We start from the raw sequence: 19,905 nt of genomic DNA on the forward strand, positions 1-19,905 counted from the left end.
TCTGAAAGACTGCCTCGTCCAGGGAGACCCCTGGGATTTCCTCCCTTCCCTGGGGTTCTTCTCTCCTCCCTTCCTGCTCTGATCACTGATCATCTTGTGTCAGACCCTCTCGTGAGCTGGGCCTGCCTCTCCACTGGCTTGTGCCCTGGCAGACAAACTGGAACCCTTTCAGCTCTGGCTTCCTAGTGCCTTCTGTGGGGGGCAAGACAGCACAGGGGGCATAGCAGAGGCCTGGTCTGGGAGGCTCCAGGGGCCTTGATTCTCAGCCAGGCGCCCACCTGGCCCTAGACTCCCACCAGGGAGGCTACAAGAGAAACGTTCCTCCCAGCTTCAGCATTAGTACCTGTAAAATAGGCAGTTAGACAAATGAATTCTAGGTCCCCCACCACACACCCAACCAGCTGAGAGCCTTCCCCAGTCTTCACACTATGCTGGAATGTTCCCCGGGTGCCACTTCCTTCCCTATGACCTTGGGTAAATTACTGTGCTTCTCTGTGCCTCTGTGTCTTCACCTGTAAGACAGAGACTGTCTCAGAGCACCTTCCTCTTGGAGCTGTTGAGAGTGGGAAATAAGTGAATGCCTAGATTACAGGAGGGCCCTGGTACCTGGCACAGAGTAAACGCCCAGGAAGTATTAGGCATTTCTGTTTTTCTCCACCATCTGTGGTGGGGCCTGCCTCTCTTTTGGGCCTCATTTAGAGGAGCACATCGTACCTGGCTGCCTGCCAATCCCAGCCCCATCTCTTGTGACTGTCAAAGTCCCTGCCCTTCCTGGGTGCCCCTGAGGACAGAGAAGAGTCAGAGACCCCAGGGAGGACACCCGATGCTTGAACCGCAGGCGGTGGGGATGGAGACGGAGAAGGGTCATGGCAGCTCAGCATGGGGAGATATCTGAGCCAGGGGCTGACCCTCAGACCCTGCCCTGAATGTAGGTTTTACTGGTCTTTCCAGGAGAGATGGCCCGCTGGGCTCTGCTCTGGTCCACCGGGGTGTGGGGGAAACTGCAGGTTTCTGCCCGGGCTCCATGTGCTCAGAGCTGTGTGACCTGTATTGGGAGCGCTGAGAGAGAGGTGAGAGGCGGGAAGGAGTCCTTGACCTCTCCATGGATTGTGAGTTGCAGCCCAGTCTGCTCCCCCAGGCTCCTGTTTCCTCATTCCTGCCCCCGACTCAGCTCTCTTGGTTGCCATGACAGCAGGGCGCTGGGAAGCAGGACTCCTTATGGGGACAGAACCAGAGTTTGCCAGCATGTATACCAGGGGTGGAGGTTGGGGTGTGCCGTCGTGTACATGTGTGCTGGGTCCGCCGGCACACTGGCATGTGCTGGAGTAGCGGTGGGGGCCATGTGTTTGGGTGGGGTCCCTGGTTCACACACGCTTCCCTGACGTGTAGCTGAAGCAGAGACAGGAACCAGCTGTGCCTTAACTGACTACGGGGGGCATAGGTGCATTTGCCCCTCCAGGAGATGGGTGTCCGCCCCGTCACACCCCCAAGGCCCTTCTGGTGTCACTGTCCCCTCCATGAAGCAGGCAGGCTTGGCAGTATCCCCAATCTGCAGATGGGGAAACTGAGGCTTGCTCAGGCACTCATGCGTCAGCCATGCTGAGGCTCTTCTGGGGCCTCCTGGCTCCTGCAGCAGAGGAAGTGTCTGGGGACGCCTTTGGGATCCTGTGCTCCTGGGATCCACTGAGGAGGACAGGCTAATGTCCGCCACGAGGGGAGAATTAGCAGCAAGATGTTGAACTATTCTTCTCTTCACTCTCCATTTCCCAGAGCTAATTGATGGCTAAGGGAGGGCTGCTGGCCTTTCTAAAGTGGGTCTGGAGCCTGCTCTCTAGGGGGACCGGGAAGCTGTGTAGTGAGCGCAGGTGTGGGCAAAGCCAGGGAGGCAGCTGGAGGGACCAACCTGCCGGGGGATGGGAGGGCCTGAAATTGTTCACGGCGCTTCCCACACTTCAGACGCTCGCTGGCATTTATCTTTAGCCATGAGCTGTGCAGGTACCCCTCCACCCCAACACACTCCTCCAGCATGTTAACTAAATGTGGAGCTGTCCCTGCCAAGTTCAAGGGTGGGGAGAGAGCGCTGGGCACTGGCGGGATGTGTGGTGATGAGTACCACCCCCACCTGCTGCTTGGGCTGCCTCTGGGGAGTGAGGCAGTGAGACAGAGCAGGCCTCGGGGTCAACCCTCCGCTCAGCCCTGTGGACCCCTCAGTCCCCTGAGTTGGGAAGTGTTGGCGGGGGGAGAAGGAGGCTCCCCACTAGCCAGTTTTAGGGGATGTGCTTATGCAAGGAGTGTCTGGGTGTGCCAAGGGGGGGGGTCTACAAGTCTGTGAGTCACTGGGAAATTTCCTGAGGGCACACCAGGCCTCTCTTCCCACTTGCCTGATGAGCACCACGACAATGCAGGTATTTATGGCTGGTTTTCACACCCCAGCAGGTGGTGTGAACACACTGCATCTGAGTGTATGAGCCCATGCTTTGGTTCAGTGTGGGGGCCCCCCTTTGTCTGGGGCCTTCTAGATGTCTCCACCTCAGGCTGCCCTGAGCCACATCATTTACCCCTTGGAAAAGATTCCAACTGGAGTGTCCTCCTTCCATTCCCAAACCTCTGTGACTGTCAGCAGGGCCAGACCTGGCTGCTATTCCTGGCTCCACTGACTAGGACAAGTCACTTCCTGTTTCTGAGCCTCAGTTTCCCCATCTGTGAAATGGGCACAGTAGTGCCCTCTGTACATGTTGCTGAAGGAATTGAGGGTACCGTCCAGCATTGTGTCCACCAGCTTCAGGAGTGACCAGTGAGAAGTCAACCAGGCCTCAGCCGTGCTTTGGGGCCCCTCTCCTGTGCTGGGTTCTTTCTTGCCCTCCTGGTGTCATTCATATGTCTATCAGTGCCACCCTCATTTCACTGGTTATAGAAATGCCATATTAGGTAGCAGGCCCGGAAGGGGCAGATAGGTACTCAGGTCTGCTTTCGGAACTCCTGGAACCAGGGTGCGCCCCTCACTCATCTGCCCTTCAGGCTCTTGTCAGCCAGTTGGGGGAGGTGGGCTTCTAGGACAACACGGGCAGAGAGGGGATTGAGAGGGTGGACATGATCTAGGTGTAGACCACAGTTTGCTCCTCTCCAGCACAGCTGGAAACCCTGAATGGGGACTTGGGTTTTCCATCTGTGGACTGACGGGGCTTTGAAAATGGGGAGATGCAGAAAAGTCCTGTTCAGGTCACTTAACCCTGACATACGTGACCGAAATGACACATCACGTTCAACAATGACACAAACAGATTTGCAACACAGCACTGTTATAATAATGATGATGATAAGACCATAGCACAAAAAACTGGATACACACACAGAGCAGACATTGCCGCACCAACTAGACTCATGATCACAGCAGTGCACTCTCTTGAAGGCCGATCGTGGCGCTGGGTCCTATTCCAGGGCTCTGAATGGGTTATGTCATTAAATCCTCACGATACTTTGGAGCAGGTGAAAGGACTTGCCTAAGTGCTCTGCCCAGAGGGCTCCTTGTTCCAGAAGGTTATCCCACTCATCACACTCACCCATATCCCTGTTTGCAGATACATCATCCCCTTGCCCAATCTCATACTAGAGGGAGAGGAGACAAGAGGGCAAAAGGCCCAGGGGTCTTGCCGTGGGTGGTCCAGACTCTCAGAAAGGATGCCTGGGTTTCTCACATCCCTGCCTGTGATCTTCCTCTGGTCCTAGCTGCCTCTGGGCCAGAGCTGTGGCTCCTCTTGGGATGGAAACACTCAACCATGGAGCTTGGGGTGCATCCTCCCAGGGGCCCAGCCTCCCTGACGTCAGTGCTATGACTGGTGGACAGCACACTCAAGAATGGCAGGAAAGGGGGTGCAGCTCACGTCACCAGGAGAGACCCGAGGAGGTGCCATGGACCTGAGGCTCCTGTCCTCCCTATATGTCCACCCTCCAGCCTTCCCCAACGAGCCTCTCTTCCCCTCCGTGTAACCTGATGATTGCTGATAGTCCAGCAGTCCTTATCAAGGTCTGACCTAGCTAAGGGAGGAGAGAGGGTCCTTCTCACCTTCAAGGGTTGCCCAGCCCTCAGTCCTACCCCCAGGGCCCTGTGTTTCCCCTGACCCCCTGGACAGCCCTATTCTCCCCCACCGATCCAGACCAGGCAACCTCCCTACTCTCCACTCCTCAGCTCCCAGCGCCATCCAGGGGGCATGGTCAGGTCCACCTGTCACTGGCCCAGGAGTCTGGCCTGCCTTTCTCTCCCTGACCCTCTGAGAGAAGGAGAGTAAGCCAGAGAGATGGAGGGAGAGACAGAGATAGAGCGACAGACCCTCTAGCGGTCAAGGAGGGACCAGTGTGGATCTCCAGGAGCCATGAGGGGCTGACCTGATCAACCCACCCCCCCAAAAGTGCACACCAGCCTGTAACCACTCTATGCACCTTCTATATGCTCTGCCTTTTTAGTTTGGTGCAGACTTTGAAACCAGATAGACATGTTCCAGCTCCCCCACATCTGACTTTTGTGATCCTGGGCAAAAGATGTTCCCTCTCCTGGCAGGGGTAGGGAGAGGTGTCCTTAGGTTCTGAGTGAGCACCCAGCCCCAAGAGCCGTCCCTCCAAAATGTCTCCATTCCTCTCTGTCCAGGCCAACTGGCTGTCATCCCACTGGGCAGGTGGTAGGTAGATAAGCAGGTGCCTGGGGCTGGGAGTCCTCAGGCAGGAGGAGTGCTCCTGGGAACCCCACACCACAATGGCTGTCAGAGTGTTCACATCCCAACAGTCACAGCACAGTGCCCAGCAGCCAGTGTGACAGTTCAAGCCTCCCACTTCCTCCAGGGCTGAGCCCAGCAGGTGTGGGAAGAGGCAGGAGGGCCTGGCTCTAGGCATCAGTATTGACTTGCTGTGTGACCTTGGGCAGTGACGATGCCTCTGTGCATCTGCAAAGAAGGCCATGGTGGGACAGAGCAGTCCTGCACCGGATAAGGGGTGCAGAGGGGACCCCTGGAGGAGAGGCCCAGCCCAAAGCATAACTGATAGAAACTATCAGGATTCCTTTCTTTCCCCCAGAAGAAGGAAACCACAGACAGAAGGAATGCTTTCCTGGGGGTATTTCTGCTGCTGGAAGCCAAGCCCAGGTGTCAGGCCTGCCCTTAGCTCCCTGTGTGGTCTCACGCAGGTTACGGAGGGGGATCTGGCTGCCTCTCCTGGGCACCCTCCCTAGGCCCAGGAAGGAGGCCCTCTTGTCTTGTGTGGCCCTTCGCAGAGCTGACCACAACATGGGTACCCAAGTGCCCCACTCAGGCTGACTGGCTGCACCCCCTGGAGGAAAGCATTCTAGAGACCACAGGTCTCCCAGCCTGAGAGACAGTGAGGTTCAAGCTCTTTATCATCCAGGAGCCAAAATGCTTGCCTTCCCAACCTCCCTCCTACCCTCCCACTCCCCTCTCCACCCCAAGGTCTCTCTCTCTCTCTGGCTCCAGAGTATCCCCCATCTTCTTCCTCTGTTCCCTGGGGCGGGGATGCCCTGTGTGTGGTGGAGCCTGGGGTGGCCAAGCCCTGGCAGCTGGACTCCTTTCCCCTCCTCAGCTGTCTCTCTCTTCCTCCTAATGTCCTGCAGGCCTTAAATGAAGCATAAACAGAGCCTGGCAGAGGGAAGCCTCATTAGGCCTGATCTAATTAGAAGCCCCTGTGAGGGTGGGGGTGGACGAGGGAGGTAGAGGGGGCTCCTATGCACACCCAGAGTATCACATACATATGCTCCTAGGATCCTCCTCACAATCCTCCAAGACAGGCGTGGCTAGACCCAGGTAGTGTGAATGGGAAGTGGCCCAGAGCGGGTGGGTGACTTGTCCGAGGTCACACAGCCGGCAGGTGGCTCTCCTGTGATGTGCACCCTGCGTGTCTGGCCCCAGCATCCGGTTCTTCCCAGTAACCCCAGTCAGCCTCAGTGTGTCAGACTGGGCAGGACCTCAGAGTTCTGGCTCCTCTGTGCCCTCTGGACATTTGGTCCAGCCTCTGCTTGTACATTGCAGTGAGGGGAGTTCACAGCCCGTTTGGGGCTCTTTACGTCTGTGGGCCTCCTCTCTTTCCCAGGACCACCTGACTCCACAGTGGGTCAGGATGCTGGATGGGGGCAGGGAGGGGGCGGCCAGTCTCTCCTCCTCTCTCTCCACACCCACCGTCATCCATCTTCCCTCTGCAATCAGGGAGGCCATTGGGGGAGCCCACACGATGCCAAGCGGCAGGCTGCCCCTTCGTTAGTCTTAGCTAACAAGCTGTTTATGGGTGCGACATGACACCTGCTTTCTTCTTTATAACTTCAATAATTTATGGGCATATTAGCGGCCAGGCGCTGCCCTGGGTCCCAGCCAGACGGGACGGGGTGGCGATACAGCCGGGTTCCTCTGCTGATATTTACTCTCTCCCACCATCAGTTATTAAGACGCTCTCCTTCATTTTTGCACATAATTACATGCACCGTTATGGTTCGTACTCGCCTGCTCTTAATCCCTCTGGAGAGGGGCCCTGCCTGCCCAATAAGGCTGAGCTGGCGTGGGGACCCAGCTGGTTAGAGAACTCAGCACGCGGACACTGTCCCTACCTGGTAGAGAGATGGTGGCGGCCTCAGCCCCCCAGCCCCTTCTCAGCTGAGCTGGAACCGCCTTGGTCATTGGTGGCTTCCATGGGGTCGGCTGTCTGTCCCCACTGTCCCAGGGCCCTGCCTTTGCCCCTGGTGTTCTCTGTTGGAGTCCCATCCCCCACCTTCTGTCTGCCGGTTGACCCCTTACATTTTGGAATTCAGCTCAGCTATCACCACCTCCTGGTTGTCTATCCCGCCTCCCTAGCCCCTGCTCTGTGTGTGCACGACACCCCATGCGTCCCTCACCTCAGTCTAGATGGCGCTGTGCTGTCCTGTGCAGGAGATCATGGGCTCTGGTGCACAGAGAAAGCTGTAGCATTAACTGAGGATATGAATGGGAGAATGGACGGATGAATGCCTTCACCTGCTTCACCGTTAATGAGCCCATTGAAGCAACTGTCCCTCCCTCTCCTCCAGGAAACCTGTCCTGATTGCCCCAGCCACACACATCTCTCTCTCCTCCCAACTCCTCCAGACCTTCCTGGTCGGGGCCAGGATCCCCAGAGGGCAATGAGGCCTGGACCCTTCCCATCTATGCCCCTAACACCAAACAGAGGGCAGGTCAAGGGTGGAGGGAGGGCAAATCCTGATAATCCCAGTTCTACTGTGTGGTCTGGGGAAGTTGCTCACCCCCTTGATTATATGGAGATGATAGTTCCTACCTTCCTGGGTTGTGGTTGAGGCTTGCATGAGCTAATTTAGGAAAGCACCTAATATAGGGCCCAGCATATTGTAGGTGTTCAAGCAATATTCCTTAACTTCAACAATTGTCTGTGAATGAAGTCTGTGCAAAATTGAACGGAACTGAATTGTGTTGAATGGAACCATATTCTTCACACCTCCTTTTGTCCATGTGCATACATGTGTGCTTAGTCACATCCGACTCTTTGCAACTCCATGGACTGTGGTCTGCTAGGGGGCCTCTGCTTATGGAATTTTCCAGGCAAGGATACTGGAGTGGGTTGCCAATTCCTACTCCAGGGAATCTTCCTGACCCAGGGATTGAACCTGCATCTCCTGCATTGGCAGGTGGCTTCTTTACCACTGTGCCACCTGGGAAGCCCCTTCTTATCCACACCTCCTTGTTTTTAGTCTCTCCTAGCCAGCCCCAGACTTGGTTCATGGGGGCTTCTGCAAATATTTCAGATTGACTAATCAAGACTTTCCCAACATCTCAATCCACACCTAGGAAGGGGGAGGCAGAGGGCAAGTCTCTCCCAAGCTAGAGAACAGACTGAGGCCTGAGAGGTAATGTGGCCTCCCTCCATTTAGTGACAAAGTGAGGAACCAAGTCCTGGTGTCCCACTGGACTCCAGGAAAATCTCCCTGAGGACCTTGTGCTTCAGTGTTCCCCTCTGTAAGATGAAAGAATAATAGAATGGACCCCATGGGGTTGTGGAAAGGATTCAATGAGTGACTTAGATCCACTGTGCTCATGGTAAGTGGTCAGTATGGGGTTCAGGCCAACTCTACACCTCCCTTGCCTTTCTCCCTGGAGGTAACACTCCCCTGGAGTCAGACTTGATCATCCTTATGTGTGTGTTTATGCTTTTAAAAATATGTAGAGATATCCATACATCACTTACAGGGTTTGGGGCTTGTTTTTAAACCTTCTATAAGTGGTACCATCTTTGATTTCTTTCCTCAACATTGTGTTTGTGAGAGTACCCACACTGACACGTGTGGCTCTAGCTTGTCCACTTTGAACGCTGCATAGTATTCCACTCATGGTATACCACACTCTGTTCATGCCTGCTACCTGTAATGGGCCTTCAGGGGATTCCCGATTCTTCACTATTACAAACACTGCCCTTAGGATCATTCTTGTGCTTGTCTTCTGTGAAGTGCTTCTCCAGGCTGTATACCCAGGAGGGGATTGTTGGGTCACAGAACGTGCATCTCCTCAACTGTATTAGATAACCACCTGGTTGCTGTGTCATCCTTCACCTAGATTGGCAGCAGGCACTTTTCCTGCATTATCTCAATGCCCCCAGCCATATTGGGAGGAAGGAATTTGTATGCCCACTTGACAAATGAAGCATGTATTAGTTATCTCCACTTGCTGCATAACAAATCATTCCAAAACATAGAGGTTTAAAACAACAAATAATTTATTTTCTCACAGTTTCTGTAGGTCAAGAATCCAGGTGAGCCTTAGTTGGGTACCTCTGGCTCAAGGTCTCTCACAAGGATACAATCAAGGTGTCCGCCAGAGCATCAGTCATCTCAAGGTTGGACTTGGGGAGGGTCTGCTTTCAAGCTTACTTGTGTGGCTATTGGCAAGTCTCAGGCCCTCCTGGAGTGTTAGGTTAGAGACATCAGTTTCATTCCATTTACACTTCTCAGCAGGACAGCTATAACATGGCAGCTGGCCTTTTTCATAGTGAATAAGCAAGTGATGGACAGAGGGTACCCAAGATGGAAGCCACAGTCTTTCTGTAACCTAATCTCAGAAGTGACATCCCATCCCTTCGGCCATATTCTGTTCACTAGAAGTGGGTCAGTTAGTCCAGCCCACGATCAAGGGGAGGAGACTGCACAAGGACTGGGGAATACCAGAATACAGGGACCATTGGGGGACATTAGGAGCTGCCTATCACAGGGCAGCTGAAGCTCAGAGAAGCAAAGTGACTTGCCCAGGATCACACAGCGATTAGAGACAGAGCCAGGACCAGAACTCAAGGCTGCCTGGCTCTGGGGCTGGATGTCTTCCGAGCTGCCATGCTGCCTTTGGCTTAAGTTAATAACAGGTTCCGACTTAAGTTAATAAACAAGTCTCCTGCACAACAGAACTCAAGACAAGTGCTTAATAAATGGATTTGCTAATAGTGCTGTCTGTTTACACACATTAGCTCGAGTTCCCCCTGACATGATCCGTGGGGACAGCCAAGCCCAGGCTCTTGGGAGAAGTCGCTCTGCCAAGCCTGGAGCCTAGATTCCCAAAGAGCCAGGGAGTGCCCCTTTATACAAACTACTTTTTATATTTGCTTTTTGTTTTTGCTCTCAATTTAATCATTTGGATATCGTGTGTGTGTGTGTGTGTGTGTGTGTGTGTTTAATGGAGTGCATGGCTTCCCTGTGTTCTCAAGGAGAGCTAACTTCAAGGTCAGGAACATGAGTTATTCCCCTGGAGGGACTTCAGGGTGGACTGACGAGCCCCTTCACCGACTGGCCTCAGACAGATTTCCTGCATCTCAGTCATTATGGATGCAGCAGCCAGGCGCCAAGCTCAGCAGACTGAGGAGGGGCAGTCCCAGGACCTCATCCCTGCCGTGGGCTCCTGCCGTGGGCTCCTGCCGTGGGCTGCTGTGGGCTCCCCAGGAGGCTTTGGCCTCCCCCAATTCTCAGTGCAATTCCAACTAGTGGAGGCTGCTGCCCACATTGTTTCTAGATAAGTGAATGTCGCCGATGCTGGAATATTTCCAAAGGAGGCGTGGGTTATGGAGGCCCCTGAGATGAGGGGAGGTGAGAATTGGGGATTCAAGAGTATCCATGCCCACCCACTCCATGCCTTGGCCCCCTTCTCCAGAGGAACCCATGGCTTCTTCCTGATGAATGGATTTCAGTTGAGTGTAATTTGCACACCCCAGACTCTCTGGAATCCGGGCTTCAGGCTCTCTGAGGAAACTGGAGGAGACACAAGATCAATCTCTGCTTTCAGGGTGTTCCTGATTCTCGGAGAATAAGGAACTCGGCCCAGGCTTCTCCTGATGGGAATGTGAAAGGAACCTTAGGGTAGACCAGTCTTTACAGAGGATGGGCTGAAGGGTCAGGAGGAAGGTAGGCCCCTGTCTTTACAGAGGACGTGCTGCAGGGTCAGGAGGCAAAGCACAGCCATAACAGTATGTATAATAACTATCAAAAGTACCTAAGTTTATCAACCACCTACTGAGTGCCAGGCCCAGCGGCAAGTACAGGGTGTGCATTCAGTCCTCCGTATCCACAGGTTGCATCCACAAACTCAGAAGGCCAGCTGTAAGGGACTTGGACGTCTGCGGATTTGGGTATCTGCGTATTGTCATGAGATCCTCACACCAGCCCATGAAATGGTCCTACTGATCCGCCCAGTCTTACAGAGGAGGGACTGAGGCTTAGAGAGGTGCCCAAGGATACAAAGGCCAGCTCAGAGAAGGAGACAGAGGGGCTCAGAGCAGGCTTCTGGAAGGAGGGGGCCACATAGTGCCCTGCCTTGGAAGGGGAGTGGGTGAAAGGATTCAAGGAAATGGTCTCAGGTCTAAGGATCTAGGAAAGCTGTTAATGATAAATAAGAGGATGCCCCAAGGAAGGGAGGGTGGGCTTTTCACATTCCTGCCCTTGGAGTCTTGGCCTCAGCCTCTACCCACGGTGGGTGTCCCTCCGTGTCAGCCAGCACATCTCCTCATCCAACAGAGCCAGCCACTGTATAAATAAGTTCCCTGCGTGCCAGCTGCCCCAGGCAGGACAGAGAGCTAGGGCGCACCTGGACAAGTGACCTTGAGTAAGTCCTTTCCCTTTTAGGTACCTCAGCCAGATCTTCTGTTACATGTCTAGGTGGGACCCTGGAGTCCCCGAGTCCCTTCTGGCTCTTAGGGAAGGGCTGAAGAGAGAGCAGGAAGGTCTTAGCCCTGGTCCCAGCTCCGGGCCTACCTCCTAAAGAGAACTTTCCTGCCAGCCCCCTCAGGTGTCACCCCATCCCTCACCCCCTCCACAGCTGCTCCAGCACAGGGCTCTGACCTATGGATTTTCTGCCACTTCCTGATCCACTTCTCTCCAGCCTGAGTCTTCAGGACTTCATTACACCAGCAGCCTCGGCAGTCCCAACATGGAAGGCTTTCTAGGTGGCTCCTGGAGGCTACAGGGCCCCCTACCTTCTGGGCTTCAGCCTTCCAGGGACTCAGGGTCGTCTTTCAAGGAGCCCCCTCTTACAGCTTCATTCTAGTCTCCCCATAGAACCCCTCAAACTTAGAGACCCCCCCAGGTCAACTCCTTATTGCGTAACTGGGGAGACGTGCACCCAGAGAGGGCGATGACTCCCTCCAAGGTGACACAGCAAATGAATGAGTGCTCAGAATCAAATTTGTGGCCTCAAATGGGATACAGTGTCCACCTGCTCCACAGGGACCTCTGGCTAGGAGCTGGCTCCAAACCACTTCCCCAGCCCTGCTTCATGCCCAGTGCCACTTGCCCAGCCCCCACCTGCCTCCCCAGCTCCTGGTCTCCTCCGTTTTTCTTACTAATTAGAGGTCTCAGCAATGACTCCACTGTCCCAGCCATTTTAGAGCTGTCATTAATTTCAAGTGCCTTCAGAAATAATCATCATCGTAAAACCCTGAGAGCTGCCGGGATGCAAGTGGGCAGGACCAGCACAAAGCAGGCGTGCTGGCAGACCAATATGTGCCACCCATTCCTGCCTGTGCCACGGGGGACTAGGTCCTGTCTGCTCAGCTTCCCAGAGTGGGGAGAGCAGAGCTTGTGCTCTGACATCACACACACAAAGCTTCAAAGCCCAGCTCTACTTCTTATACAGAATAAACCTGGTCAAGTGACCAGCCCTCCCAGAGCCTGTTTTTTCATCTGTACAATGGGGATAGCAATCTCCATCTTGAAGTGAGATAAAGTACAGCAGACCCTGGGTCACAGTAGGAGCTCTATAAATGTTAGAGGCCCTGCCCCTCCTCCTGAGTCCCCTGACAAATCCCCAGCTTCTCCACTTTGCTGGGAGCACTCAGGCATCAGCAGGCTGACCCCTTCCAGCCATCAATTCCTGCGTGACTTGGACTTGCCAAGTTTTCACCCCGAAGCTGAGATCTGCTGTGTGCCCACCCGTAAGATATGCTGTCTCAGGCCTGCTCTTGGGAGCTCCTAGTCTGAGGACAGAGAGGGAGGAGACTGGACTCATGCCTCTAAGGGCATTTCAGCCAGAGGAGGAGAGGAATAGAAGCAAATGGTCTTAGTGTGGTCTTGCAATGCAGGTGGGAACCAGGGATAGGGCATGCCAAGCAGGTGGGCCAGTAAGGACCAAGGCTTGGAGGTGCGGGTGAACACTGTTCAGCTAAAGCTACAGGGCATGGTCTCTGGGCCTTCCTAATCCACATTCTTCCTGGTCTTGGTCCTTAAGAGGACTGTGTTGGGGATCACCCCACGAGATAGGAGCGGAAAGATATCTGTTCCCAGTGACAGTCCCCCTACCCCATAGGGTCTCTGGTGACAAAGCCAGGGGTGTGTACTCTCACCAGGTCCAGGCTAGACCTTCAAAAATGTCTTTTTCTAAATACTTCCCCCCAGAGCCTCCCCTTCCTCATCATTTCCACTGGTGAAATAAGATAAGGACTGCTGGGAGGGGTCAGTTCTTTGAGCGAAACGGAGGGGTAAAAGGCTTGGATACTGTTCACGTGGAGAACTAAGACTCTGGGGGCAGTTTCTCTGATATATACAGCACTTTCTTCGTCCCTGCTGCCTCCAAGGTTTAGAGGGACAATTGTGGGCCCCAGAAGACCTCATCCCAGGACACCAACTTTCTCAGCCAGTACCTGCGGGGTGGGGCGGGAGCGGTGGGCTCTCCCCCATTTCCCCGTCGAGATCACTGAGGCGGGGAGCAGGTGAGTCGGGGGCGGATAGAAGCCTTGGCCGCGCGGTGTCTGCGTCAGTCGCCGCACCAGGAATAGCCCCCGCCCCCGCCCCCGCCCCGCAGCGGGTCTGAGCGCTCGCCGGGTGCCTGGCAGAGCCTTTACGCAGGAGCTAGAGCGCGTCTATTCCTGTCGGGCTTGTGGGAGGAGGCGGCGCGGGAGGCGGGAGCTCGCGTGTAACTCACAAACAGCCGAGGTGGGGGAGCTGGGGAGCCTGGGACAGGGGTCCAGGCGGCACAGAGTCGAGGGGCCGGGGAGTCGCCTGCTGGGCTGTGGAAGGGAAGGCGGCGACTCATGTGTCGCTTCCTCTCTTCCCCTCCCGCCTTTTGTAGGTCCCTCTGCCGAGCCTGCCCCCTGCTGGTTTACTCGGAGCCCCGGAAGGCGATTCAGATTCCCTTTCCGGGCTTTACTAGCTGTTCGTCCGCACGGAAATGACAGAACCTCTCTGAGCCTGGGTTTCCTTCTTTATGTCACAGGGGGAACCACAGCGCCTCCTCCCAGGGTTGTTGGAGGATGAATGCAGAGTGCACAGCACAGCGTCCTCACTTGCTAGGAGGGGCTTCAGCTAGGCTTAGGATTTGGATGGACACGGAATACAGCAGATCGTTCTCCAGACAGGACTGCAGAGCTGTGGTGTGGCCGTGAGCCTGAGAAGGACCCAAACTCTGTTTAGCTAGAACAGGTCTGTGCAACTCTCTGGGCTGTGTGTGAGGCTGAACAGTGGAGAAGCAAGATGGTGCTGGGAGTAGGGGGACACTGGTGGCCATACCGTGCTAGACAGGTAACTGCAGTGAATGTCAGGATCTATGGGGAAGGAGGTGAGGTCCTAAGGGTCGTAGCCCACTCTACAGGCTTTCCCTAGACACTTCCACCAGCCGATTCTCTGTATCTGCCGGTCGAGGAGGACCTGGATCTTTGAGGAGTGGTCCCATTCCTTGGGCCTATTCGAGAATGCGCCTCAACTCAGGATCCCCTGGACCTTTGGGGAGCAGTACGGGGAACAGCCAAGACAAGCCTGAGGCTCTGCGTTGCCCTCTGCTGGTCTTTGGGTGCAGTGCCCGCGGCCCAGCGGTCTGCTGCCCTCTGCTGGACAGGAAGACAGGCTGGGCGGGGACCCAGGCTGTAAAAGAGGGCGCGAGACCTAGCTCCTGGTAGAGCCGCGGGGCTAGAGCGCCTTCTCCCGGGTCTCCCAGAGCTTCCCGGCCGCCAGGATGTAGGTTCTCCGGGGATGCGCAGACAATTCCGAGAAGAGGGGACAAGGCGCAGGCAGGACTGAGGCTCCTGGCCTGATCCTTCCCACGCCGTCCTCCAAACAACCCTGGTCTGGGGGAACCTTGCGGGTTCACGTGCGTGTGTCGGTTCCCCATGGCAGTGTGCAATGACCCCAGTGAACACGTGTGAACACACTCACGCGCTCCCAAGTACACGCAAGTAGCCACACGCGAGGGTGCGCACACATACCCAAGAGGACCACAGATGGGACTCCCCGGGGCCCCGCTGGCCTGGACCGGGAGGGGCGCGGCCGTATGCTGGGCTGGAGCACGGGGACGCTGCCCGCCTCCGCAACTCCCCCCCCCCCCACCCCAACCCCCGTCCCCCAGCCCAAGGCTGACGCGTCCCTAGCTCGCTCCCCCTTGCCAGTTTCGCTGCCCCATCCAAGCAGGGCGGTGGTCGGGGCGCTCCTCGCTCTCCGCCCCCTTCTCTGAAAGGAGCCGAGCTCCCCACCTTACCTCCCCCCTCCCTAGGTTTTGCGGCCGCGCCTTCTCCTCCCCCGCCCGGCTCCCGCCGCTCGCTCTCTCCCTCCCTCGGTCCCTCCTCCCTCCCTGGCTCGCTCCTCGCTGCTCGCGCTCCCTCCCCGCGCCGCGGCAGAGCGCGGAGCCCGGGCGGGAGCCGGCGCGGGAGCCGGAGCGGGCGGCCGGCAACAGCGCAGGCGGCGGCGGCGGCGGGTCGTGGTCCCGGTCCCGGAGCGCGCGGAGTCCCCACCCGCGCCGCTCCGGCTCCTCTCCAGACGCGGGGCTCCTAGCAGCATGCGCGGCCGCTGCCCGCCGGCCTCAGCCCTGGCCCCGGCCCCGCTGCGGAGCGCGCCCGGCCTCGACCCCGGCCCCAGCGGCAGAGGTGGCGGCGGCGGCGGCGGCTCCAGGCCAGCCCGGGGCGCAGAACTAGACTCGTAGAGCCCGCGTCGCGCGTTCTGAACGCACCCGCCCTTCCGCCCGCGGGGGCCGCGGCCTCCCGCCACCCCACTCCCGGGCCCTTGCCCGGCCCCGGCTTGGCTCCCGCCCGCGTGGGGCAGACAGACGGACGGCTAGCCCCGCGAGGGCGCGCGGACTGCCGGGCGGAGGTGTCGGGCAAGGAGGAGGAGACGGAGGAGGGGGCTGGGCAGGGGCTGGGGCCCGGCGAGGAAGACATGCGATTGGTGACCGAGCCGAGCGGACGGACGGCGCGCCCGAAATGCAGGTGAGCCCGGCGGCCGAGGCCCAGCCCCGAGTAGGCAGCCCCGCGGCGAGCGCCCCTGGGGGCCGCCGTCGGCCCGGGCTGTGCCCTCTTGGGTCTGTGGGGCACCCTGGCGTCTCCCAGACCCTCTTCGGGGTCTCAGATCTGACCGCCCCCCTGAAGCCTCAGAAATGAAGCTTTCCAGCTCCTCCCACCGCAACAGATTCCAGGTTGGCTAGCTGGGACCCCGGAGCTGGGGAGGGGTCCCCGTCCTGCTCGTCCTCTGACCCTCCTCCCATCCTGAGCACTGGGCGTCCTGGCAGGTAAGCCCCCCGCTCAGCATTGGGTGACTGCCTCTTACCACAGACCCCAGACACCCCCAGGCAGCCCAAATCTGCTCCAGGCACCCCTGTGGATGCCGGTGGATGCAAGTCAGGGACCAGGTTTCTTCACGGGTACGGGGCTGGGCGCCTCCTGGCTCCCCTAATGGTTAGGAGCAGCCCCTTTCCAGCTCCTGCCCAGTGAGGGGGAGGAGAGGGGAGACCGGGGGTTAGAGGAATGGAGGAGAGGGAGTTGGGGTTGAGGGGGACCCAGGAACCATTGAGGAGCCTCCCCTTTGTCTTCAGCCCCAGCTTCTCACTTCCCCCCTGCCCCACTTTTCATTCTGAAGCACAGCTGGTGGCAGGTAGGACCCGGCTGAGAAGGAAGGGGACTCCTTCTCTCTCCCCACCTCTGTAAGGTGGGCTGTGGGCTTCCTACTCCCCTGGCACCTCCAGGCGGATCCCGTGTAGAAGAGGGGTGGGGCCAGGCCCAGTGGGCAGTCCCCTCCTGTCTCGTGCCCTGAGTCTCAGCCCAGCTCCATCTAGCCCTGGTTGTACCGGCATCTCCTCTTTGTTCTCAAAGGTCCTGGGGTTGGGGTAGGGGAGTTGGGGCATCTGGGAGGTTGGCAGCAGCTCTGCCTTGGAGGGGTGGAAGGGCAGGAAGCCCTGAGGTGGGGGCAGTACCATCTGGGCAAGCCCCTTCTCTGCCAGCCGGCCCTCCCTCAGCCCTCCTGTGCTCTCGGGGCCGGAGGGTGCGCAGCCCTGCCTGGCCCGTGGCTCCGGCTCAGCCCTGCTGGTCATTGTGCCGATGGCTTCAGCACCGGTGCCTCCCATGCCCAGGGAGCAATAAGCCCGGGCATCCAGGCTTCCCCACACCTAGCGAGGAGTGCTGTGCGGGAAGGGAGGGTCAGCTGCTCCCAGACCCTTTGTCCTTGTGTGGCCAGGAGGGGCCGAGTGCTCACACCTCTGGGAAGGCACCAGTACCCAGTCTGCTGGGACAGCTCTTGCCTGCCCTTCCTGCCTTCTCCCCATGGCCTGAGGTGGGAGGCAGGGATTAGGGGGCAGGAGGGAGAGGCCAAGAACTCCTCGGAACCCAGAGAGGGGCGCTGGGCAGCACCCAGCGGCCCCTCCTGGAAGGAGGCTTAGCAAAGGCGAGGGCGGTCCCCTTGTGGTATTCTTGTTGTCTCCGCCCACTCTCCCACTCCCTGCCAGTTTAAGTGTAAGGTGGGCTTTGGGTAGGGCTTGGTCAAGGCGGCAGTACTCCCCCGTGCCTGGAGTTAGAGTAGGTTCCCAGTGCAAGGGGCCAGGTTTGGGGGGATGGCTGGGTGCTCAGGGCCAAGGCATCATAGTCTGTGGGCCGAGGGCAATAGAGAGACCACCCTACCCTTGCAGTAATCTTCTTTGATCCTAGAGATCAGTTTCTCCATCCCCTGCCTCTGAGCACCCATTTTTCCTATATTAGATATTATTTTCTAAGACCCAAATTCCAGCGGGATACCAAAAAAAAAAAAAAGTCTTGTGAGGGTGGGTCATTTTTCAGCATAAAGCCAGACAGGATGCCTGGTACCAGTGATGGTTCATCTGGTCTGCTCTCTGGGTGCCACCAAAGCAAATGGTGAGCAGGGTCTGGAGGGTGGGGAAATTCATTCCTGCTGAGAAATGAGACAGTGCAGTGATTTGCACAGGGTCCCGAGGAAGTGTGAGGCAGTGTGTCAGACATGGGGTTGAGGAAGTGGGTCCTATGGGGCTAGAGAAGGGCCAGGAAGGCCATAGGTGTGTGGTTTCAGAGCCAGAGCCTTGGTTTTGCTGGCTGGGGTCTCTTAGTTTAGCTCTCCTCAGGGACCTCCCGCCTCCTGATGGCTACCTACTGATGGCTCTCTGTCCCATTCTCAACAGTCCCTTTACATATCCCCCCATCACCTGGCTTGCTTCAGCATTTCTACCTAGAAGGTCTTCTCTTCTCCTGGCTCCTCCTCTAGGAAGCCTCCCTGACTGCTCCCCGTCACTGACCCTCTTCCCCCAGTCACCCACAGTACCTGGTTTGCATCTAATATTGTACCAATTCATCCATACATTTATTCTGCACATCCCGGTTGAGATGCCTGCTCTGCCCTGGACTAGACCCTCCCATGGCCCCCATGGATTGCCTTGAACACTCCAGGCAATCCTGTACCCAGCCCCAGGGCTCCCCTGCCTGGCCTCTAGGATAGGGAAGATTCTGGGAGGCACCAGGGAGCAGCTGGTTCTGGTGGCTAAAACCACCTGGAGGAGACACAGTATCTTCAGCCTGTGGATGGCAGAGGTGGAGGACATCAAGGATGCCCCAGGCAGGGCTGGGGAGGCCCCGGCAGGGTATTCAGTAGTACACATGGGTACTCAGAGAAGGATGGGATTTGTTCCTGGGGGGCTGCGGCAGTCAGGGGTCCTCTAGGAAGACAGAGGGGCTGGGTATCTCTTGAGGCAATAGAAGATTTGGCAGAGACATAAAGAGCAGGATTCTAGAACCAGGGACTGTTTTTTGGTAGAAAGAGTGTGGGAAGGCAAGTTCATTTCCAAATGCATTTGAAGCATGCTGCCCTTTGTTTCTGTGTTGAGTGACTATCCTTGGGCTCTGTGGACCCAGTAGAGCTGTTCTGACAACAGTCCTCTCCTCGTGTGCATTCAGTTCCTTCAATGTCATTTTATCGTGAGTGAGGCTGTTGAGTTTGGTCCCTGGAAGCAGATGCCTGGGTTCAAATCTCAGCTCTCCCACTGCCTACCTCTGTGACTCTGAGCAAGTTATTGATACTTAGTCTTTTGGGCCTTGGCCTCCTTATCCATAAAGTGAGGATAACAGAGGGCCATTATGAAAACTGTGTGTGTTCATATGTGCAAAGCATTTAGAAGAGTACACAGTAAATTCTCCAGAACTGCTATTACTCCTAGTATCAGTGATGTACTCTCTGTCTTAGCCTTGTAGGTGGTACAGAGATTTGATTTTATAGCTAAGAAAAAATGGAGGGCCAGAGAGGCAGAATGACTTTCCCCCAAATCCCCAGCTTACAAGCATGGGGCTCAGTCTAGAATGCCTTCTTCCTGACCTCTGGTCTGGGACTCTTGCTCACTGGTGCAGGCATGGCCTGTTAATTAGTTAATATATTTAGTATTACTACTACTACTAATATAATGAATATCATGACCCTCCTCCCAACCTGAACACCAGCACTTTAATAGCAATATACATCTACTGTGTGTTTCTTCTCCCTCATCCCTTGGCAACCACTACCCTAAATGATCTATTTAGTATTCCCTTACCTTTTAAAAATCATAGTTTAATATAGAGAAATTGTTCCGTTTTAGTTATTTTTGAACTCTGTAAAAGGAACAGGAAACTGTGCCATCCTCTGGAATTTGCTTTTAAGAAAAAACATTGAAGAACAATGTTGTATGCCTAAGCTTCATCTATATTGTTGCAAATAATGATAGGTGTAGTTCATTCATTTTCAATGGTGCATAATGTTCTGTTATTTGCATTTATTCTTCAGTATATTATCCTTCTTCTATTAACGGGCATGTGGGCTGTTTCCCTTTTTGCTCTTACAAACAATACCACGGTGAACTTTCTGGTCCCTTCCCTGAGACAACATGCAGAGCATCTCTGGGGGCACACAGCTAGGAGCAGAATTGCTGGACTACACGTCGTGTTCACTGTCAGCTTCACTAGGAAATGTGCCACAGCGCTTCCCAAATTGGTTGGGCCATTAATGCCTCCCCCAGCAGGAGATGAGTATCCCCATTATTCCCCACACTCACCCACACTCGATATGGCCAGACATCTTAAAAAAAATCTTTTATTTATTTTTGGCTGCGCCGGGTCTTCATTGCTTTTGTGTAGGCTTTTCTCTGGTTGTGGTGAGTGGGGGCTACTCTTCGT

The 19,905-nt window shown here is 56.1% G+C and overlaps 1 protein-coding gene across 3 annotated transcripts in view; it reads left to right on the forward strand.

The window, feature by feature from the left end:
• The window catches only part of LINGO1 (leucine rich repeat and Ig domain containing 1), a 218,891-nt gene that overhangs the window by 185,339 nt on the left and 13,647 nt on the right, over nt 1-19,905 (forward strand). The window contains exon 1 of one of the 3 annotated variants that reach the window (XM_086363929.1): nt 15,099-15,696. The exons of 1 other annotated variant lie outside the window; for it this stretch is intronic. In XM_086363929.1, coding sequence (XP_086220055.1) covers nt 15,691-15,696 — 6 coding nt within the window. In that variant the 5' untranslated portion in view covers nt 15,099-15,690. Of the gene's footprint in view, nt 1-15,098; nt 15,996-19,905 lie in introns of those variants that run through there. One more of the 3 variants, XM_086363931.1, reaches the window with a different exon arrangement.

Source organism: Bos grunniens, chromosome 21 (genome assembly GCF_055505025.1).
Source record: "Bos grunniens cultivar Pamir isolate PY7600 chromosome 21, Bosgru_T2T1.0, whole genome shotgun sequence".
NCBI lineage: Eukaryota > Metazoa > Chordata > Mammalia > Artiodactyla > Bovidae > Bos > Bos grunniens.